At 50.9% G+C, this 17,761-nt stretch overlaps 1 protein-coding gene across 1 annotated transcript; it reads left to right on the top strand.

The window, feature by feature from the left end:
• The first annotated feature begins 1,778 nt into the window (after nt 1–1,778).
• On the top strand, nt 1,779–17,446 carry CTSD (cathepsin D). The gene is made up of 9 exons (XM_083863058.1): nt 1,779–1,995; nt 2,411–2,564; nt 4,845–4,968; nt 6,583–6,701; nt 10,247–10,446; nt 11,602–11,724; nt 12,874–13,018; nt 13,934–14,032; nt 14,685–17,446. The coding sequence occupies exons 1-9, from the start codon at nt 1,934–1,936 to the stop codon at nt 14,844–14,846; spliced, it is 1,188 nt and encodes a 395-aa protein (XP_083719184.1). The 5' UTR covers nt 1,779–1,933; the 3' UTR covers nt 14,847–17,446.
• Nucleotides 17,447–17,761: the final 315 nt, after the last annotated feature.

Genomic DNA, 17,761 nt, shown 5'->3' with positions numbered 1-17,761 from the left:
TAGGGGAGGCCTGGGCCTGGCGTCAGGACTGTCCTTTTTCTCTGCAAAGCACATTTATAAAGGGGTTTAAAGCCGCTTGGGAGGGCGAGCTTGCTTGGATGGGGCCACAGTCGGGCTGGTTTATGTCTGACCCACTCCTGCCCACGAGCATTCAAGGGGACAAGAGAAGGAGATCCGTGAGCTGGAGCCCACAGCAGTAGCAGCAGCAGCGGTGGTGGTGATGCCTCTGGGCTCAGGCTACCGGTGCTGTGGACCCACTATGCCTTGGCCCCTTGCCCGAATGAGCCACACGCGATTTTGCTGAGTCACACAGTGCCTCGGGGCCGGGAGGGAAATGGGTTTTGCTGACTCATGGTCAGTGGCACTCAGCTTGACCACACACCCGCAGGGGCAGGAGGAAAGCAGGTGCTGGCCAAAGTAACGGGACCCACCAGGTTCAGCCAATGCCTCCAGAATCCAATCCAATCGCTCCAGAAAACCTCATCCCAATGGCAGCTGTGTCCCACAGGAAGGCAGCAGGTTTCCTGAAGCCCCTCAGCTTGACCAAGATGTAGCAATTTGGAGAGCTCATGGAACAAGATACACCCCAGGGCAGAAACGCCCTCTAAAAATACTTGGGGTGGATCACAGTTAGGGGGGTAGATGGACCCAGGGCAGCAGGATCCTATGCAAGGCCATGGGAGGATGGAAGAAGCTTAGGGACAGAGTGTGGGAAGGAGATGGTGCAAGTGAGGTTTCAGTGACATGACACAGCAATTTTACAGAAGTTGCATGAACACAAGTGTGACGGGAGGGGGACAGGAACCCCACCGCAAAGCTAGGGGCCCCTCACTCCAGCAGGGCCCAGCTCAACCCACAAGCTGCTGCTTTCCCATCCCCACGACTGGACACAAGCAGGAGCAGAAAACAAGCCCCCCGCAGCCCTTAGGACTTGGAAGGGGAAATGTCTGTAAATCCGATTTAATTTTCATTGTTTTTCCAGCAGGTCTCGTGGCTCTGTAAGAGCTCTGTGGGGCAAACTGGGCAGAGATTAGCTGTGGCCTCCCGAGCTGGAGTGGTGTGACACCTCTGAACGCTGTTACGACACTCCGGTGGTAGTGAAGAGCCTATCCTGGTACTCCTCGATGCTCAGTCTGCATTTTGAGGAAGGGGCAGACCTCAGGGCCCCTGCCCTGCACCAGCATCCTTCTCGATGGCTGCAGGTGGCCCAGCACCACCACAGTGCATTTTGAGGGGTGGCAGATATGGTTTGGCATCCCCTCACCCAGGCCTCGCACCATGCCCCTCAAAAAAGCTGTGGCCTAGAATATGCCCATCTTTCCCAGAAACGCCCAGCTGGGAGGCATTGGAGGGATGAGTTCCCCAAGGTGGAGGTGTCCTGAGGCCTGGCATAAACCCGGGGCTGGGGGTGCCCAATGAGACCCCCGCGGTGGCGGACGGAGGGTGGCCAAGGCCCTGCGAGGAGCCCGGGCTCTGCTGCCCGGGGCTGTGCCTGTGTCCCGTGTCCCCCCGCCCCGCTCCAATCCCCAGGAGGAAAAAACGCCGGATAACCTGGAAAGAACACAAAGAAACCCAGCCCGGCAGAAGGAAGTTAAAGGCAATCCAGCAGAGAAGGAGCACGCGCGGCCGGACAGGCATCTCGTGACTGATTTCAGGGTGTTTATTCCCCTTTCCCGGGGGCTGAGTCACGGCCCGAGGCGCGGGGGGTCAGCCCGGGGAGGGGGGGCCCCCGGCCCCGCTCCCCGCCCCGGCCCGCCCTCACGTGACGCCGGTTGCAATTTTAGACCGTCAGCTGACTCCAGAAATCCGTGGAGAGGGCCCGCTCTGCCTACAAAAACACGGGCGGAAAGCAGGAGCGGCGTCGCGGCCTCTCAGCGTCGGGACCTCCAGCCTCTGACCACTCGGCACCGCCGGCAGAAGCGCCTTTGCCGCCATGGGGCCCCGCGGCCTCCTGCTGCTGCTCGTCCTGGCCGGGACCTGCGCCGCCCTCATCAGGTGAGAGGAGGGGGTTCCTCAGGGTTGGGGAGGACGGGGGAGACGCACCCCCGGTACTGCTGCAGCGGTGGCCTCCGAGCTCCCCTCACAGCCCTCCATCAAAGCGAGGAGGGGAAGGTTCGGAACACCCCCCCCCACCCTGCGCATGGAGGGGCCTCAGCCCAGCTTCCCCTACACCTGGTGACCTCCAGCAGCCCCCCGGCATTTCCCCCTATTCTCCGGCTTTGGGAAAAACACTGAACGCAGCACGGCGAGGGGGATCTAGCGTAGGGTGCTGGCAGGAGCCCAAACCTCCCCTACCTCGTACTGGCACATCCCCTGTGTTGAATGGAGCCTTGCTTGCACCCCTTCTCTAGCTATCCCTCCCCTACACACCCCCTTTAACACGTTTAACATGTTTGCCCTCCCCACACAGGATCCCCCTGACCAAGTTCCCTTCCATGCGGCGGATCCTGAGAGAGGCAGGGGAGATCCCAGATATGAATGCCATCACCGAAGGCATCAAGTACAGGCTGGGCTTTGTCGAGGAGGGTAACCCCACTCCAGAGATTTTGAAGAACTACATGGATGTGAGTACCTCCCCCCTGCACATCATCCCCTCTGCAGCCAACCCCAGCAGAGTGGTGGACTGTCACTTGTAGGGGTACCCATCCCAGGGGGTGGTGAGACATGCCAGCCTCCCACTAGCCAGGAAGGCAAAGGAAGGAGAGATGTTGATCCTGTAGGACAGATTCATGCACCCCCATGGCTTAGTGAGTGAGTGGGTGCCAAAAGGTGCTTCCCATCATTACTAAACTAAAAATGCTAATACTAGTAATTATAATAACAACAAACAACCCACTGCCACTCAAGCAGGAGCTTTTCAGTTTGTGACCTATTTCCTTTCCCCTTTGTCACTAATTAACAATCATAAATAGGGGCCTGCTCATTTACAATCCTTCCTAGTGTCTTCTGGCCATTTGGACTCTTCTTCTGGCAAGACAGGGGCATAAAAATCATGCTCCACTCCTCGAGGTGTTGGAGCATAAGTGAGCACAGGATATTGTAAGAAGACTCAGATTGGATACTAGCTTACTATGGGACTGGGAATGCAAAACCCTTCTCACTATCTTTCATCTTCTGCACTGCCTTGGGAGAAGTCACCCTCTACCTGCACTTCCTTCTCAGCAACTTAGGGAGCAAAGGTACCTGTGTGGTGGTGGAAAGAGAAGCCAGATAAAGGACATGGAGTTTGCCCTTGCCCTGCTGCCAGACACATGTAGGGTTTACTATTTCAGGGTTCCTTACCAGGCAGTGTAGGATATGAGCATTAGCTGGCAGAATAAAGCTGGACTCAGATATTTAGGCATTAATTCAGGATATATTCCCCCTGCTGCCCTTCCCCAGGAGCTCTTGTCACCCAGCCAGTGCCATCCTGTCCTGGGAAGGGCCACCGGTGTTTCCGCTGGCAGTGTTGAAAACCAGGAGAAGCGGTTGTGTCACAGTGTTGTCTCTGCAACCACAGCTCAGACCGCTGCTCAGGGCAGCACTGTTTTCCCTTGTCACAGGGCACCAACCCAACCTGTGGTGGCAGATAAGGGACCAGTGGGTCCCTTCCAGCCTGGCTGAAAATACTTTTGCTGCCAAAGGAATTCTTGGGACAACCCCCACTAGCCTGCCTTGTATGCTTCCTGCCAACACCTGAGACCCTTCATGGGTCTATGTATGAGACAAACGAAGCCCCTGTACTGGTGGCTGATTTTCAAGCCCCAGCAATAACTACAGAACCACTGGAAGCAAGTGCTGCATCCCCATTATGGCTAATTGCAACGTTGCAATGGATTGTTAATTACTTAGTGAGCAAGCCTTGCAGAATAAGCACACGGGAGGTGAACAACTGATAATCCTGTTTTCTTCTCTCCCCCCCCCGCCTTAATTCACTAATTCACTATATGAGAGGTTTGGAAAGGCTACTGGCTGACTTCCCTTTCTAGCAGCCTTCTCTCTAGAACCCTGAACCAGCTGCTTACCAGGCAGGACACAGCTGCCTGCCTGTTTGGGAGGACTGGGGAAAAATGAGTCCATGTAGCACCTGCCTAGCATTCTCCATTCATCCTCTCCTCTGTGGAGAGAGGGATACCTTGCCAACAATTCAGCCATTCAGGTTTCTTCCAGTCCCAGCAGAAATGTAGTCTCAGAGCAAAGGGGTATCCATCAGATACCTGTGCTATAGGGACTTCTCCCAGTCTTTCCCCCGGAGGCCTAAATCCATCTCTGGTGGTGCTGCTCATGCTCTTTGTTCCCACCACTCCTCCCATTTTCTCTGGAGACTGAGCATTTGTTTATTCCTCCCCATTCCTAGAGCTTACCATCAAGCACCAAAACCCTCAGCAACTGTACCTCCACCTGCAGTGGGCAGTGCTGCTGCTCACTGTAACCTACAGTTTCTCTGTGAACCCACAGGCCAAGCAGCTTCCCAGCCAAGTTCAGCTTTTCAATAACACAGGTGTTTTGCTTGGCCTCCTTCCATCGTTTTTTCTCATCCTTGTAGTGAACTGCATGCTAGCCTGCAGACCTTCCCCCTTCTCTTCTTCCCTGTCTCCCTGCCCCAAATGTCCTCCCCCGCACTCACCCATCCCACTTGTCCTCAATTTATCCTTTTCACACCCACTGTAATGAGTTCTGAACACTGATGGGGAACCTCCCTTCTAGAGGGCAGAGGCTGGGAACCCATCAGTGCCAAAAACAAGAGGAAGGTAATGTCTAGATAAGAAGCTGATCCTCAATTCAACCCAAAGAGATTTTTTGATCTTTAATCGCTGCTTTTATCCAGCTGCCTCTGCTCATGGCTCCCTTTTTCTGTTTTGCAGGCCCAATATTACGGTTTGATTGGTATCGGAACACCCCCCCAGAATTTCACCGTGATCTTTGACACTGGCTCCTCCAACCTCTGGGTGCCATCCACCCACTGTTCCAAGCTTGACATCGCCTGCAGTAAGTGTCTCGGGTGCCAGAAACTGCTAAACACCTTCTCCTTCCCTGCAAAATTGCATTGCAAGAGGAGAAACTGAGGCAGCAGCAGGAAATGACTTGCCAGAGGTCTATGGGTTTTATAGGGTCAGAGCTGGAAATACAATCCCAGCTTCCTGCATCCATCCTTCATTAGTCCTTTCCTGGGTTTCTTCTTTTCCAAGTAACACCCACACAGGGCCAACTCTTCTCCAACAGCTTCAGCCCTACAGCAAGGGAGCAGCGTCATTGGTTGTGATGTTTCTCCCCAAGTTATAGACCAGTGCTGCTGTTATCCTATTGCGCAAGGCTGACTTTTTTTAAGTCAGCCTCTTGCCAGATCTGATACAAACTGTCCTAGTTTCTGGTTTATTGCTGCACAGAGCATGTGTGTGCATGTTTATGGAGTTATAATTAACGAGGGCCAGGTAGGCACAATGAAATGAGAATGTCTTAGGAACTACAAAGTTTTTTTTATTATTATTCTGTGGCGTTCCTATGCAATAAACTTCCACAGCTGAAGATGTCAGACCTGGCTATGGCAAAATGCCATTTAAAAGCCACTGGTTGTGTTGCTTAAGTAGAGTGAAGAAACCTGTGGAGTCAACAAACGCAACCATGAAAGGCATTCCACAGCACTCATTGGGAGTAGGGTGGAAATTTAGACTTCTTGTAGACAGACCTTCTTTTTACATGTGTGAAAGAAGATTTAGGACACTGGCAGGGTGGTGAAGTCCAGACCTGGTATGCCTAGGGAGTTCCTGATTGTAGCAGGGAGATGGTTTCTCAAGGCAGTGCCTCAAGAGGTGCTGGGACCAAAGGGCTTGTTTTATGAATATACAAGGAAGTTAACCTCCTGCCAGACTGGAATCCAAAGTGGGACCCAGACAGCCTAGCTGGGAAGCTCCTTGTGTAGCACTGTCACTTTGTGTAGGGCTCAGCTGGTTCATCCTCAGCTGCTGTCTGCACCACTCAGCAACCAGCCATGGGACTGCGCTGGCCAACTCGTGACTTGGGAGGAGTCTAGGGAGGAGGAATCTGCCTGCCCATAACACCAGAGATGTCCTACAGCTCCCAACCCAGCCAAGGGGAAAAGCAGCTTAGACTAGGGGAAAGCCCTTCTCCTCTGCAAATAAAGGAATATTTTGAATTCTTTCTGTACTAAAAACAATGTATGAAAAATGTATTTCCAGCTACTCCTAGTAAAAGAACCAGATAAGTCCATGAGGTGGAAAATTTCATGCCCAGAGCAGACTATATTTAAAGCCACCCTGGTTCTCCATGGCGTGCGGAGGGATACATTTTGCTCTGCTGACTAACACGCCACACTAGCCACATAACCTCTAGGTTTTTAATACCCAGTGGCCAAATCGGATTTAACTGCCTGAATTGGATCTGCCCACCTAATTCCCTAGGCACTGAAATGCTTTGTTAAGCAGTCTGAGCTTGGCAAACCCTGGGTTCAGGCCCACCTTCACATCGAGTGTCCATTTGCCCAGATAAGCTGGATGGTGTGGGGTTAGGTATTGAGTGAGTGACTGTATATATAAAGGAACACTAATGCTGTGTGTCCCCTTGTGTCCCCCTTCCCGACTGCAGTGGTGCACCACAAGTACGACTCCTCCAAATCCAGCACCTATGTGAAGAACGGCACCAAGTTTGCCATCCGCTATGGGACAGGGAGCCTTTCCGGGTTCCTCAGCCAAGACGTGGTCACGGTGAGTTACGACTGCCCCAGACTGCTTCCAGTAGAGTGCTCAGAGCTCTTAGGTTTCAGTGGGTCTCCCTTCTTTAGTGTCCTACTCATGTAGATCATCCTTCAGTGCTGTGTTTCCAAGTCCTCTGAAATGACCTGATAATGATGACTGTTGAGGTAACAATAACCATGGCAAGATGAGAAGAGAGAAGGTCTTAATCTGCAGGTCAGCAGGCTGGCAGTGGGGACTGCTTACATGGTGCCCCTGCAAACAGGGTCTCTGGCTATCCCTCCAACCCTTTTCCTGGTGACCCCAAAAACTTAGCAGCCCAAGCACATGCCAACACCACTGGTGGTGCCCAACTTGTTCTTGGCCAATATCCACATATTAGTGGATGCCCACATGGGGCAGCTGCCCAAACACAGACCAGAAAAGGTCTCTTTACTGCCTCATCCTGGTCTCACATCAAGAACTGGTGCTTATGCTTGTAAAGACTGGGTAACACTGTGGGGAGAGGTTCCCCAGCAGTGTTCAGGGTGCAGCTTGAGTTAGCTGGTTGGTAGTTGCTTAACAGTTTGCTTTTCCAGCAAGCAAAGGCTGAACTTTCTGTCCTGTGAAGGACGAGTGCCTTTCATGACTTCCTCCCAGGTACAGATGCTTGTGAGAGTTTGCCAGCTGCCAAACGTCAGGGGTGCATGTGCTCTCAGATTACTCGCTCTCCTGGCAGGGATAAGAGCATATGTTTGCTTTGCAGGAGGGGAGAAACAAAGCAAAAGTTTTGAATAAACAGATAAACCTGGAGATTTGGAGGTTTCTTTTTAAGTCCAGCTGAAAAGTATTGACTTACAAATTTCATCAGAATCAAAAGAAAAGTATCCAGGAGAAACTTAAAGCATGTGACTCTTGCAAGGTGCACTCTGTAGCCCATCCTTAAAGCATGAAGATTTCAGGCTAGCCTGGAAGCATCAGCTATTGCCTCTATGCTGCATCCAAAGATACAGCAAGGCAAACAGCAAACTTCATTGTCCTTAGAAAGTGTGGGCTTAATGCAAGGGCTAACATGAGTTAGAAAGAAAATTGCCGGTTTTTTCTCTTTTTTTGATTTGTAATTTTCACCCTAGTGCCTGTTTCCTAATTAGCTCTTCACTTCCCAGCAGCTCAGAGGAAGAATTTTGTGCCTCAGTTTGTTCGGGAAGTGGGATGGCTCTTGTCAGATAGCACAGCTTGTAGCATTTGGTTTCTGTCTGTACAGAAGCAAGAGAAACCACTTGCATGGAGCTGAGCAGCATCCACTTGTAGTAGGCAGGAGCAGGGGTGACTCTGAGGGTCAGGGACCTTTATCTTGGACACCAGGATGCATCCTCTGATTCACATGTTGTAGGCAAGCTCCCAGTCAGGTATAGTCTTGAAAGAAAGACATAGAAATAACCTTTAGGGTGACCCTCTTGGCTCCAGCCATTCTGGTGGGTGGAAGCAGCCACAGCAACCTCTGGTAGCATTGACATCTGACCAAAAGATGCTTGTTGGCAGGTAGTCTGGAGTCCCTCAGCCCTAATTTTTTTTGGAGGGAGATGAGCTCATGTCAAATACTCTCTCTCATTCTGTGGAGGAGCAATGCCCTGTAGCACTGCACTCTGTAGTGCTGCTTGCTCTCCAAAGAGCAGCAGGTTCAGCCAGCCCTCTGCTGCTCAGGCATCTCATCTCTTTATCACAGCCCAACCTTGGAATGTCCTTCAAGGACAGCAGAGAAAACTGAGCTGGCCATGGGGCACAAAATCTCTCCCATGACTGCAGTGCAGATACACTGCACAGAGGATTACTTTCCTTGCTCTCCCTTGCGCCTCTGCACCCCAAGCCCTCCTGCCAAGCTGTGCCAAAGAGACCCTCACCTCGTGGTCTGCCTTTGCCATCCAGTGCTAACTGCTGGCTGAGGCCACTAACAAGGAGGCCAGGCAGTCTGCGGAGTGCTGACATCTGTCTGCAAAGTGCTGGAGGGTGGCCACGACACGGCCATCCACTGGTCATGATTTTTGGTTGCTCAGCGTCAGAGTGAGAGCCAGCCAAGAGACAGAGACAAAAGATCTGTCACCTGGCAGGAGCACTCTGATAAAGATGGTCTTGGGTTTCAGCCCTGCTGAGGACCAAGTGCAGGCAGGGTCTGCTGAGAATCCATGACTAGGCAGAAATCTGTCTCCCCCTTGGGATGTGCAAGCAGAGCAATATTCAGACAATCCTGACACTCAGTGTTATCAGTCCATTGCATTTTACTTTTTTTTAAGTAGAAGCTTCATTGAACTTTCTGAGTTGCTGAGGAGCAGAGGTGCTGAGGGGTGGCCTTTGTAAACCTGGAGTGCACAATTGGGGCAGGCGCTGGCGAGCGGATGCGTTGCCTTGCGCTCTTCCCCCCACATCCTGCCCTGTGGCTTTCAGCTTTCGCAAGGCTCGATCGCCCTTTCCTAGTGCAGTCCTCCAATACCATTAAAGGCAGCGCTGCTGTCCCAGCCTTGCACTGTCTAACCCTGAGGGGATATTAGTAATTTACAGGGATCGTTATCTGCCATCAGGTAGGAGAGGCCAGCTTGTCAGTCCAGCCTGGCTCACTACAGGACTGCTAGCTGCAGGCTGAGAGGCTGAAATTGTCCTAGCACAGATGCTAAAATTGCCTGTGGTCAGCCAGAAGCTCACAAGCCTCCTGAACTGCTAGAGCCAGAAGCAAGCAGATGCATCCTGCTCCCCATCAGCAGAGCTATCCTCCTTTCTCTGATCATCTTTTTTCTGGGGATCTGCCCTTGGAAGACGTTTCAGCTTTCCAGTGGGGAATGCCAGTCCTTTTCATGGCTGGCAAGGGAGGTGACCTTTGAATTCTCAGTACTCGGCTTGCTATTTTTGTGCTTCAGGCTCAACCTCACTTTCTTGGCTGGGTCTCCTTCCCTTTCACGGGAGGTCTCTGCAGGCTGGTGGCTCTTCCAAGAGATTCAGCAGTATCCTGGGGATGTTTCTTATGTAGGGGAGATCACAGGGGTAGTGGGCAGAGGTGAGAGGGATTTGTGCTCCCAGCTGAGGATGGGTGCAGCGCCCAAAGAGATAGGATACATAGATGACTTACAAGATTTCCAGAGTGGGGAAGAAGTTTAAAGGCACAGCACAAGAGCTTTTCAGACTGGGAGAAAATGATGAAGTAGGTGATGGGGGAAGAGATGTAGGAGGGACAGATGGATATGGGACTTCTGTGCAAAGAGGAGGAGCTGTAGAACAGCAAGGTCAGTGCTGGGACACTGCAAAAGGCTAAAGGGATTCTCCTGCCCTTAGAAATTTGCTGGGCTTTGCAGAGACTCGGGGGGTTCCACTGAGCCAGAGTTGCCAGTCTCTTCCCTGACAAGAGTGGCACCGGGGTATCTGGTTTCTGCAGCTGCCTACAAATGTAATGGTGAAAGCAGGCAAGAGTGTGGCAGCACATTGAGGGATGTGCTACAGCCTGTCTTCAGTGAGGTTCCATTACCACCCCGGTCCTCTGAGTCAGTTTTCTTTACAATCTGCTTTTCCCTTCCCTCCCTATCTCCCCACAGCTTGGTGACCTGGAAATCCTGAATCAGACCTTTGGGGAGGCCACGAAGCAGCCAGGCATGACATTCATCGCTGCCAAGTTTGATGGCATCCTGGGCATGGCGTACCCAAAGATCTCTGTGGAGGAAGTTGAGCCTTTCTTCGATAACATCATGAGACAGAAGCTGATCGCAAAAAATATATTCTCTTTCTACCTAAACAGGTAGTGTTGGGTTTGGCGACACTCCTCTGGTTGTGAGGGCAAGCCCAGTTGGCTTTTCTCTGTTTCCCAGTAGCACCTCTTGTCATCTGTTGTTTTACACTCTGGACAGCACTTCCCAGTTGAGGAAGTCACAGCAAGTTCTGCTTGCAGGACCAGTCAGGCCAAATTCTCTTATGTTTGCTGCTCTGAAGTAAGGAGAAGGGAAGTAGAAATGCAGTTCTTTTATTGATAAAAAGTTGGGTGGATCTGTGACCAGATTTCTTAACTGATGAATGTTAGACAGAGGATGTTTCCAGAGGAAAGAGAAATAAAAATAAACAGGGCTGCGATCATGAGATTGCTGCTACTGCAGTCCCCTTTAGAGAGGTAAACAGCCCCAGTCTGCTGCCAAAATCCATAAGCCATGTGGTTGCCACCATGTTGCCTCCCAGGCAAGGGTGCCCCCCTCTTTCATCACTAATGAGGGGGCTAATGCTCTGTCACCACCCTGGGAAATCCTCCTCTGCAGCTGCCAGCACCTTCCCACCCACTGCTGCTCCCCACAGGACACCCCATCACTGTTCTGGTACCGCAGCAGCGACTCTGAAATACTTCAGCCCAAAAAGTAGCATGCCAAGAGCAGGGGGGGCAGAGAGGGCGGCTGCTGGCCAGTCAAGCACCAGCCCTCCCCCATCACCATATTTCTTCCCATCTGCTCAGCACTTAGCTCTTACCTGACAATAACCTTGAGGATTCAGTCCAAGGCTGCTAGTTGGCAGAGTTGAGTGCAGGTAACCTAACCCTACATCAGCTGTGTCCAGCCCCGCACAGGCACTTCTTACGAGCTGATGTAGAAGTCCCTGTGTCAGCGCTCCTTCCTCTTTGCCATCCCCCTTTCCTGCCGCGAGTTTATTCAGGTCTCTGTGAGAAAGTACCAGGTGGAAAGCTGCAGGATGCCTTGGCTGGACCAAAATATTCCCATTTCCCCATCCCAGCCTCTCTCACAGTATCTGTCCTTACATTGACATAACATAGCACAACATAAGTTATCTGTCTCCAATACTGTTAATGTTATGCTTCACCTTCAAGCACCCTAGAAGGTATTTTGGGGGGCACTTGAAGCAGGTTGTTCTCACCCTGCTCTTGATGTTCACAGATTTGGATATTGTTTTTCAGAGATCCTGCTGGTGATCCTGGTGGTGAGATGATCTTGGGAGGTACTGACCCCAAGTATTACAAGGGCAAGTTCACCTGGTTTAATGTCACACGCAAGGCCTACTGGCAGATCCACATGGATGCGTAAGTTCCCCATCCACCTGATTACATGTGTGGGGTCACATGTGCAGACAGCACATGCCTGAGGCTTGGATGAGACCCTCCTCGAAAAGGAATCATGCCTGCAACACATCCACACCAAAAAAAGGAGATTAAATCCCACCCTAGGGCTGGGTTGTTTGTTGCTGAAAGGAGATGAAAGGCAGAAGCCATAAGGAGATGTTCTGTGAAATCCTTTCCTCTTGTTTATGGCTTGACCCTTGTGAAAGGAAGCCTGCTGCATCCTTGTGGAGAAAAATGTCAGTGTGTCCTCCTTGCAGGCAGAGCGAGCCCCATAGATTGGACTCCAGTTTTGCTCAGCTCTCAGCAAGGCCTGAGCTGCACGTCTGTCCTGCACACAGCTCTGGAGGAGCAGGATGAGGCCTCAGGAAGCCAGCCCTTGACTGAAGGGCACGGTGCAGCAATCAGCGCGCATTGTTGGAGGCAGAGGGGAGGAGAGCAGGCTGAGCTGACGGCCGCCAGCCCCACGGTCTATTCTGAGCTCTCCCACGTGATGGGAAGTTAAAAGTGGCCTGTGATCAGAGTGTGTCCTTTTCCTGGGAATTGCATCCCTCCCCAGCACAGAGTTTTAGTTCTCATTTTCCCCCAGAGCTGCAGCGTTAGCAAAGTATGGCAGAGCCTTGGCTACAAGGCTTTGTCTTTCTGCACCGCTGTGAAATGCAATGCAGGTGAGGAAGCCAAGCAGTTCCTGGCTTGCCTTTTCTCTGTACAGGAACCCTTCCCTTGCCCATGGCTGTCACACCACCCCCTTAACCCTTTGTTTTTCTGCAGTAGCACGGGCCATAATAGTCCGTAACTCATTGTCCTTAGCTCTCTCCCATGTCCATTAGCTGAAGCACTAGCTCTGAAGTGCAGGTAGCAGACAGGGTACCCAGGCAGCATCCATGCTCTCTGCAGAAATGCAGTTATACTTCAAGGCACCTGCTCAGTCACAAGCAGACAACAGGAAGCCAGGGGGTCTGTGCATTGAGTTGCTGATGCATCAGTGTTTCTGAGCATCTGTCTTTCCTGGGTGTCTGTCACAGCCCTCCCTTGCCTTTCCGTGTACTGCTTCCTTCAGCCTTCACTGGGAGGCCTTTAAGGGTTATCTAATGTCTGGGCATCTCTCCCCAGGGTTGATGTTGCCAACGGGCTGACCGTTTGTGAAGGGGGCTGTGAGGCCATCGTGGACACGGGAACCTCACTCATCACTGGCCCCACCAAAGAAGTGAAGAAGATACAGGACGCTATTGGTGCAAAACCACTCATAAAAGGCGAGGTGAGGCCAGGCTTGAAATGTGGGGGTCTATGGCCATCACAGCACCCATGTTTATATCCTACTTTGTACCCAGATGCTTAATGAGACCCTAGTCTTCTGCTCCCTCTGATCTTTGTTCCCAGCCTGTGCTCCTGGAAAAGCCACTGGCACAGCAGGGATCCCTTTATATTTTCACCCTGGGTAGCATTCACTACCCTACTCATACTCACAGTAGAAGTATGAGTAGGTCCCATGAACTTTGGGAAGCTTTGAGTCACCTGTGCACCCATCTCTGGGAGGTGGAAGAGAAGGAATCTGAGTTGCATGTGTGACAAAGGATTCACATTGTGAGTCCAGAGACACTTTAATAAAAGTATATTTCATGCAAATGGCAACATTTTGCATGAAAGTTTCCAGCCATCAAAGCTAATCTCACAAGACTCTCACATTCCTAAAATTGTAGAAGAATATGGATTATAAAGACCTTGTAGAAAAAAATGGCCTGCTCTGAAAATCCTCCCAAGTCAGAGCCATGAGCATTTGTTGGGCATTTCTGCAGTGTCAGAGAACCCAAGCTGCAGCAATATTTGGCTTAGACCTGCCATGATCCCCAAACTTACCATTGTTAATCAAACTGGCTTTGTCTGTGTACTGAGCCACAGCTGCCTCTCCTCTGGTAAAAAAGAGTTGTGACACCCTGGGACTCAATAGAGCCAAAATCTGAATCCAACATCCTTTGGGTCTATGCCTATCCATAAAGCCCTCTTGCCTCTCAGTTTGGAGCCCTAGGCAGGGAGCAGCCTACTCAAGCCCGAGCTTGAGTTTCTGCACCAAGATGAGCTGGTTTTAGGGAAAACCGCAGCAAAGATGTGACTGTGCTTGAGGAAGACTGAGTGTGGGAGGTCCAATCTAAAGCTTTTACTGTTGCAATTTCAGTACGTGATCCCCTGTGAAAAAGTACCAACACTGCCTAACGTCTCAATGGTACTAGGAGGGAAGGACTTCGTCCTCAGAGGAGAAGACTATGTCCTCAAGGTACGTCCAGGCAGATTTTTCCAGCCTTATGCTTCTTCCTCAAGGCCTGGCTTTTGCTTCCACTGCACCAAAACATGAGAGCAGCCAAAGCCGTGCTGGCGCTGCTGCTCGGGAAGAAGTCTGAAAGGTTGGGGTGTCAGGGTGGTGGCACTGCAGATGGATCCAGGTAACCTCATCAAAGTCTCACAAGAATAAGACCCCCTGCCAAATGCTTGTGAGGGATAGCAGGATGGTTAAGGAAGAGAAGGCAAGCTGTTGCATCACTTTATACAAACATTTAGTTCTTTTCTGCTGCATTCTGGTGCCATAAGGCCTTATTATAGCAGAGGCCACCAGCCTGTCATTTAAACCATCAGAATCAACTAGCAAGGACCATTTTGTGCAGACCTTCATCAATGGCTCTAATTCAGAGCTGCATGGGCTGGGAGGTTTATGGTCATGTGCAGCTTTGCTTGATGCTTTAGTGCTTGAGGGAGGGGGAGCTGGGTTTGGAGTCACAGAAGTGGTGGGTTGGAAGTCACTTTTGTAATCTCTGGATCTCAGTCTGGGAGAGGCTGAAGCAAAGGCAGCCTTGCAGGTGTTCTTGCCAAGCCTACAAGGTGGAGGGAAGGGAATGACCTGCTTAAATTGAAGCTCTCACTCTTCTTTCTAGATTGGTGGATCAGGAGAGGCTATATGCATGAGTGGCTTTTCAGGCCTGGACATCCCACCCCCTGCGGGCCCACTCTGGATCCTGGGAGATGTCTTTATTGGACCCTACTACTCTGCCTTTGACCGTGATAACAACCGTGTTGGCTTTGCCACAAGTGCCTAAACACCTGACCCCCACTGCCTCTGTCACACACACACAAACACACACAACACACGGGAGCCATAGAGAAAGGTTACCAGTATTAGAAACCCAGTGAGTGGAAAGGAAAGAAAAAAAGGAAAAAAAAAAAGAAAAAGAAATGGATTTAGATTTAAAATTACATGGAAAATAGTCATTAGTACCCTGCTAGCTATTTTTTCCACTCTGTTGAGTAAGTGGTGCTGGGAGGTCTCTAGCTGACAACTCCAGCTGGAGTAGTCCCTTGCTTTACCGCTAGGTCTTCCAGTAGTTTTTTGAGAATGATTCTCAGAGCTGAACAAGGCCCCATCTCACATCTCCCAGCGCTGTTGTCCTTCCTGGAGGGGGGAGCAGCTGGCTGAAGCCAGCCCCTGGCATGTCTGTTCATGCAGAGGGGCTGTACTGCTGCTCTTGGGTTTGGTCTTCTGTGCTGGGGGAGAGGGACAAGGGAAGGCTGTCTTGCACATTAGTTTTTACTGCTTTTTCACTCGTTGAGTGGGGGAGTGGATGGCCTGGGAGAATCTGTCTTTATGACCCCTCCTTGGCAGGTTGAGGCAGTGACCAGTAGGTCATTTCTCAAGGAGTTTGTGCTGGCTTGGTCCTAGGAGAGCATGTCCTGGGGCTGCAGCAATGGGGAAGCATGGTAGTGTGCTCAGGTGATGAGTTTCAGAGCCTGAGGGCTGTGGTGGTGGTGGTGTGTTTTGTTTAATGATGGCACTAGTGAGAGAGCTGGGAGCCATGATGTCCACATGCCTGACATAAAGGGACAAGGGTTTGTAGGGGGCTCTAGCCAATGGGACTTTTCAGTCAGTATGAATATTAAGGGGGTCAAGATAGGTTATAATAGAGTTAACTTGAATTCAGGACCTTGAAGGCCCAGCCTTCTGCTGAGCAAAGTCATGTGGCACAAGTTCTCTCAAGTTCAGTAATCTCCCAGGTTCTCCAAACAACAAATGTTCCCAGCTTCAACCACAGCCAGTGAGTTGAGAATAATGTTTCCTGAAGCAGCTAAGTGAACTACAGGCTGAAATCATACTGGTAAAATCCATGTTTGTCAGCCACATAAAAGCTTTTGGAAACATGATTCACAGCATTTTGAACTACCTAAAACTCAAGAGACAGTTGGCACAGCCAGCAAACCTCCTGGGTGGGAGGATGCCATAGCAGCTGCTGGACTTGAATTCACTTTCCCTGCTGCCCTGTCCCAAAATCCAACTGCCTTTAACACCCTCTGTACCTGCTTTCCACTTTACTAATGCTGGTGAGCTCTGTTCATGTCCAGCTGAGAGAGTGAGGCACCATCCTGCTTCAGATTTAGCTGATGTAGCTGTGCACAGAGATCCTCCCAGAGAGCCGGGATCTGCGCATGCGGAGCCACTTGCCGGGCTGGCACTGGTAGGCAAACACTGGTGGAGTTGGGAGGATGATAAAATGAGTTTTAAGCAGTACTGGAAAGCAGAAGATAGCCTGCCAAGAACTCCAGCCCCTGTGCTGGGAGTAAAAGACTCACTTCATTTTCCCAGTGTGCTGGATCAGGTCCTGAAGTTAAGGGAGTGGCAGCAGATAACGAGTAAAGTTGCTAGTGGCAAAAGGATAAGATAGCGGCGGCCATGACCCCAAACCAAGCTAAACAGATGGCAAAATCCTGGCTACCCAAAATTCACTGATAATCCTGCCAGCACTAGCAGCAGGGCCAAGAAATTTTTTGAGGAAGGTCTTTGGGCAGTGAGGGAATAGATGGTTTTGCCCAGTGAATTAAGTTTGACATTGTAACCATGCTTCACCTTGGAGGGGTCTGGCATTGACAGTGGGGACAGGCGTAGGCACACATGGGACACATGCATTGTTCCCTACAACCCCAGATGTGACAAATGCTGCTCCTCAAAGCTTGCTTCTGCCTCCTTGTAATCTTCACCTGGAGCTCTGTATCTGGACACCAAAGGACATCTGATTTAGACTGGCCAGAGAACAGTAGCATGTTACCAAAAAAACCCAAATCTTCAGTAGCTGCTCCAAAATTAGCAAATATTCAGCACCTCTCCAGAGATCTTCAGTTTCATACCAGTTAAGTGCCCAGAGCACCTTCAAGGTCGCTACATCGTTTCCCAGCCTCAGGATTTCTTCAGCACGGGGAGGTAGAGTTGGCCTCTTGGATACCTGCTGAACAGACCTGATGTGAGGAGGAAGTTTGACATGGACCTGACAGTGGCTTTTAAACATCTTCAGCATCAGATTGAAGTGGGATGTGCAGCACAGCCCCAGATGGAGCCCTGGAGCCGTGGCTGTGCTGCCTCCTGCCGCCTGCGTGGTCCCGGCACAGTGACTCCAGGTGGGCTGGTGTCTGTCAGCAGGCAGGAGGCAGCTGCCTGGGGAAAGCACAGCCCAGAGTGATGCCCTGAGTAGGATAGGCTGGAGGACCAGTTCACTGCAGTCTTCCCTGAATGGGTCTCCTCCCCTTGTTCTTTTATTTGCATTTTTAAACCCATCTCTAATCGTGTGACTGGTTTTTTAAAATTATTTTGCTGTCAGAATTAATTGTCTCTTCATAGATTATTGAAAAGAAAATACAGTATTTTCCCCTTTAACACTGAGTGTGGTCTTTTCTTTCACAGTTGAGGTGCCAAACTCTTTGTGGGTGTGCAGAGACTGTGTGTCCCTAACCTACTGTCCCTGGATATCTGGTTGCCCTCTTGTGTGGACTCGTGTGTTTCAGAAGGGCTCCTCCCCTTCTCTCTGATAAGGAAACATATTAGGAGTCTGTTGGATTAGTCATTTTCAATAGATTAAAACGTAACTCAGCCTCTGCAAGGTGACATGACAATGCCACCGGCATGATCCATCACTGCTGGGGCAGTGGGCACTCCCAGCATCCCTGCTAGCCTACAGCCTTCTCTTGGGGC

Source organism: Zosterops lateralis (genome assembly GCF_965231275.1).
Source record: "Zosterops lateralis genome assembly, chromosome: 6".
Taxonomy (NCBI): Eukaryota; Metazoa; Chordata; class Aves; order Passeriformes; family Zosteropidae; genus Zosterops; species Zosterops lateralis.
The sequence above is the reverse complement of the archived record's forward strand: the minus strand, read 5'-3'. Positions and strand labels throughout refer to the sequence as shown.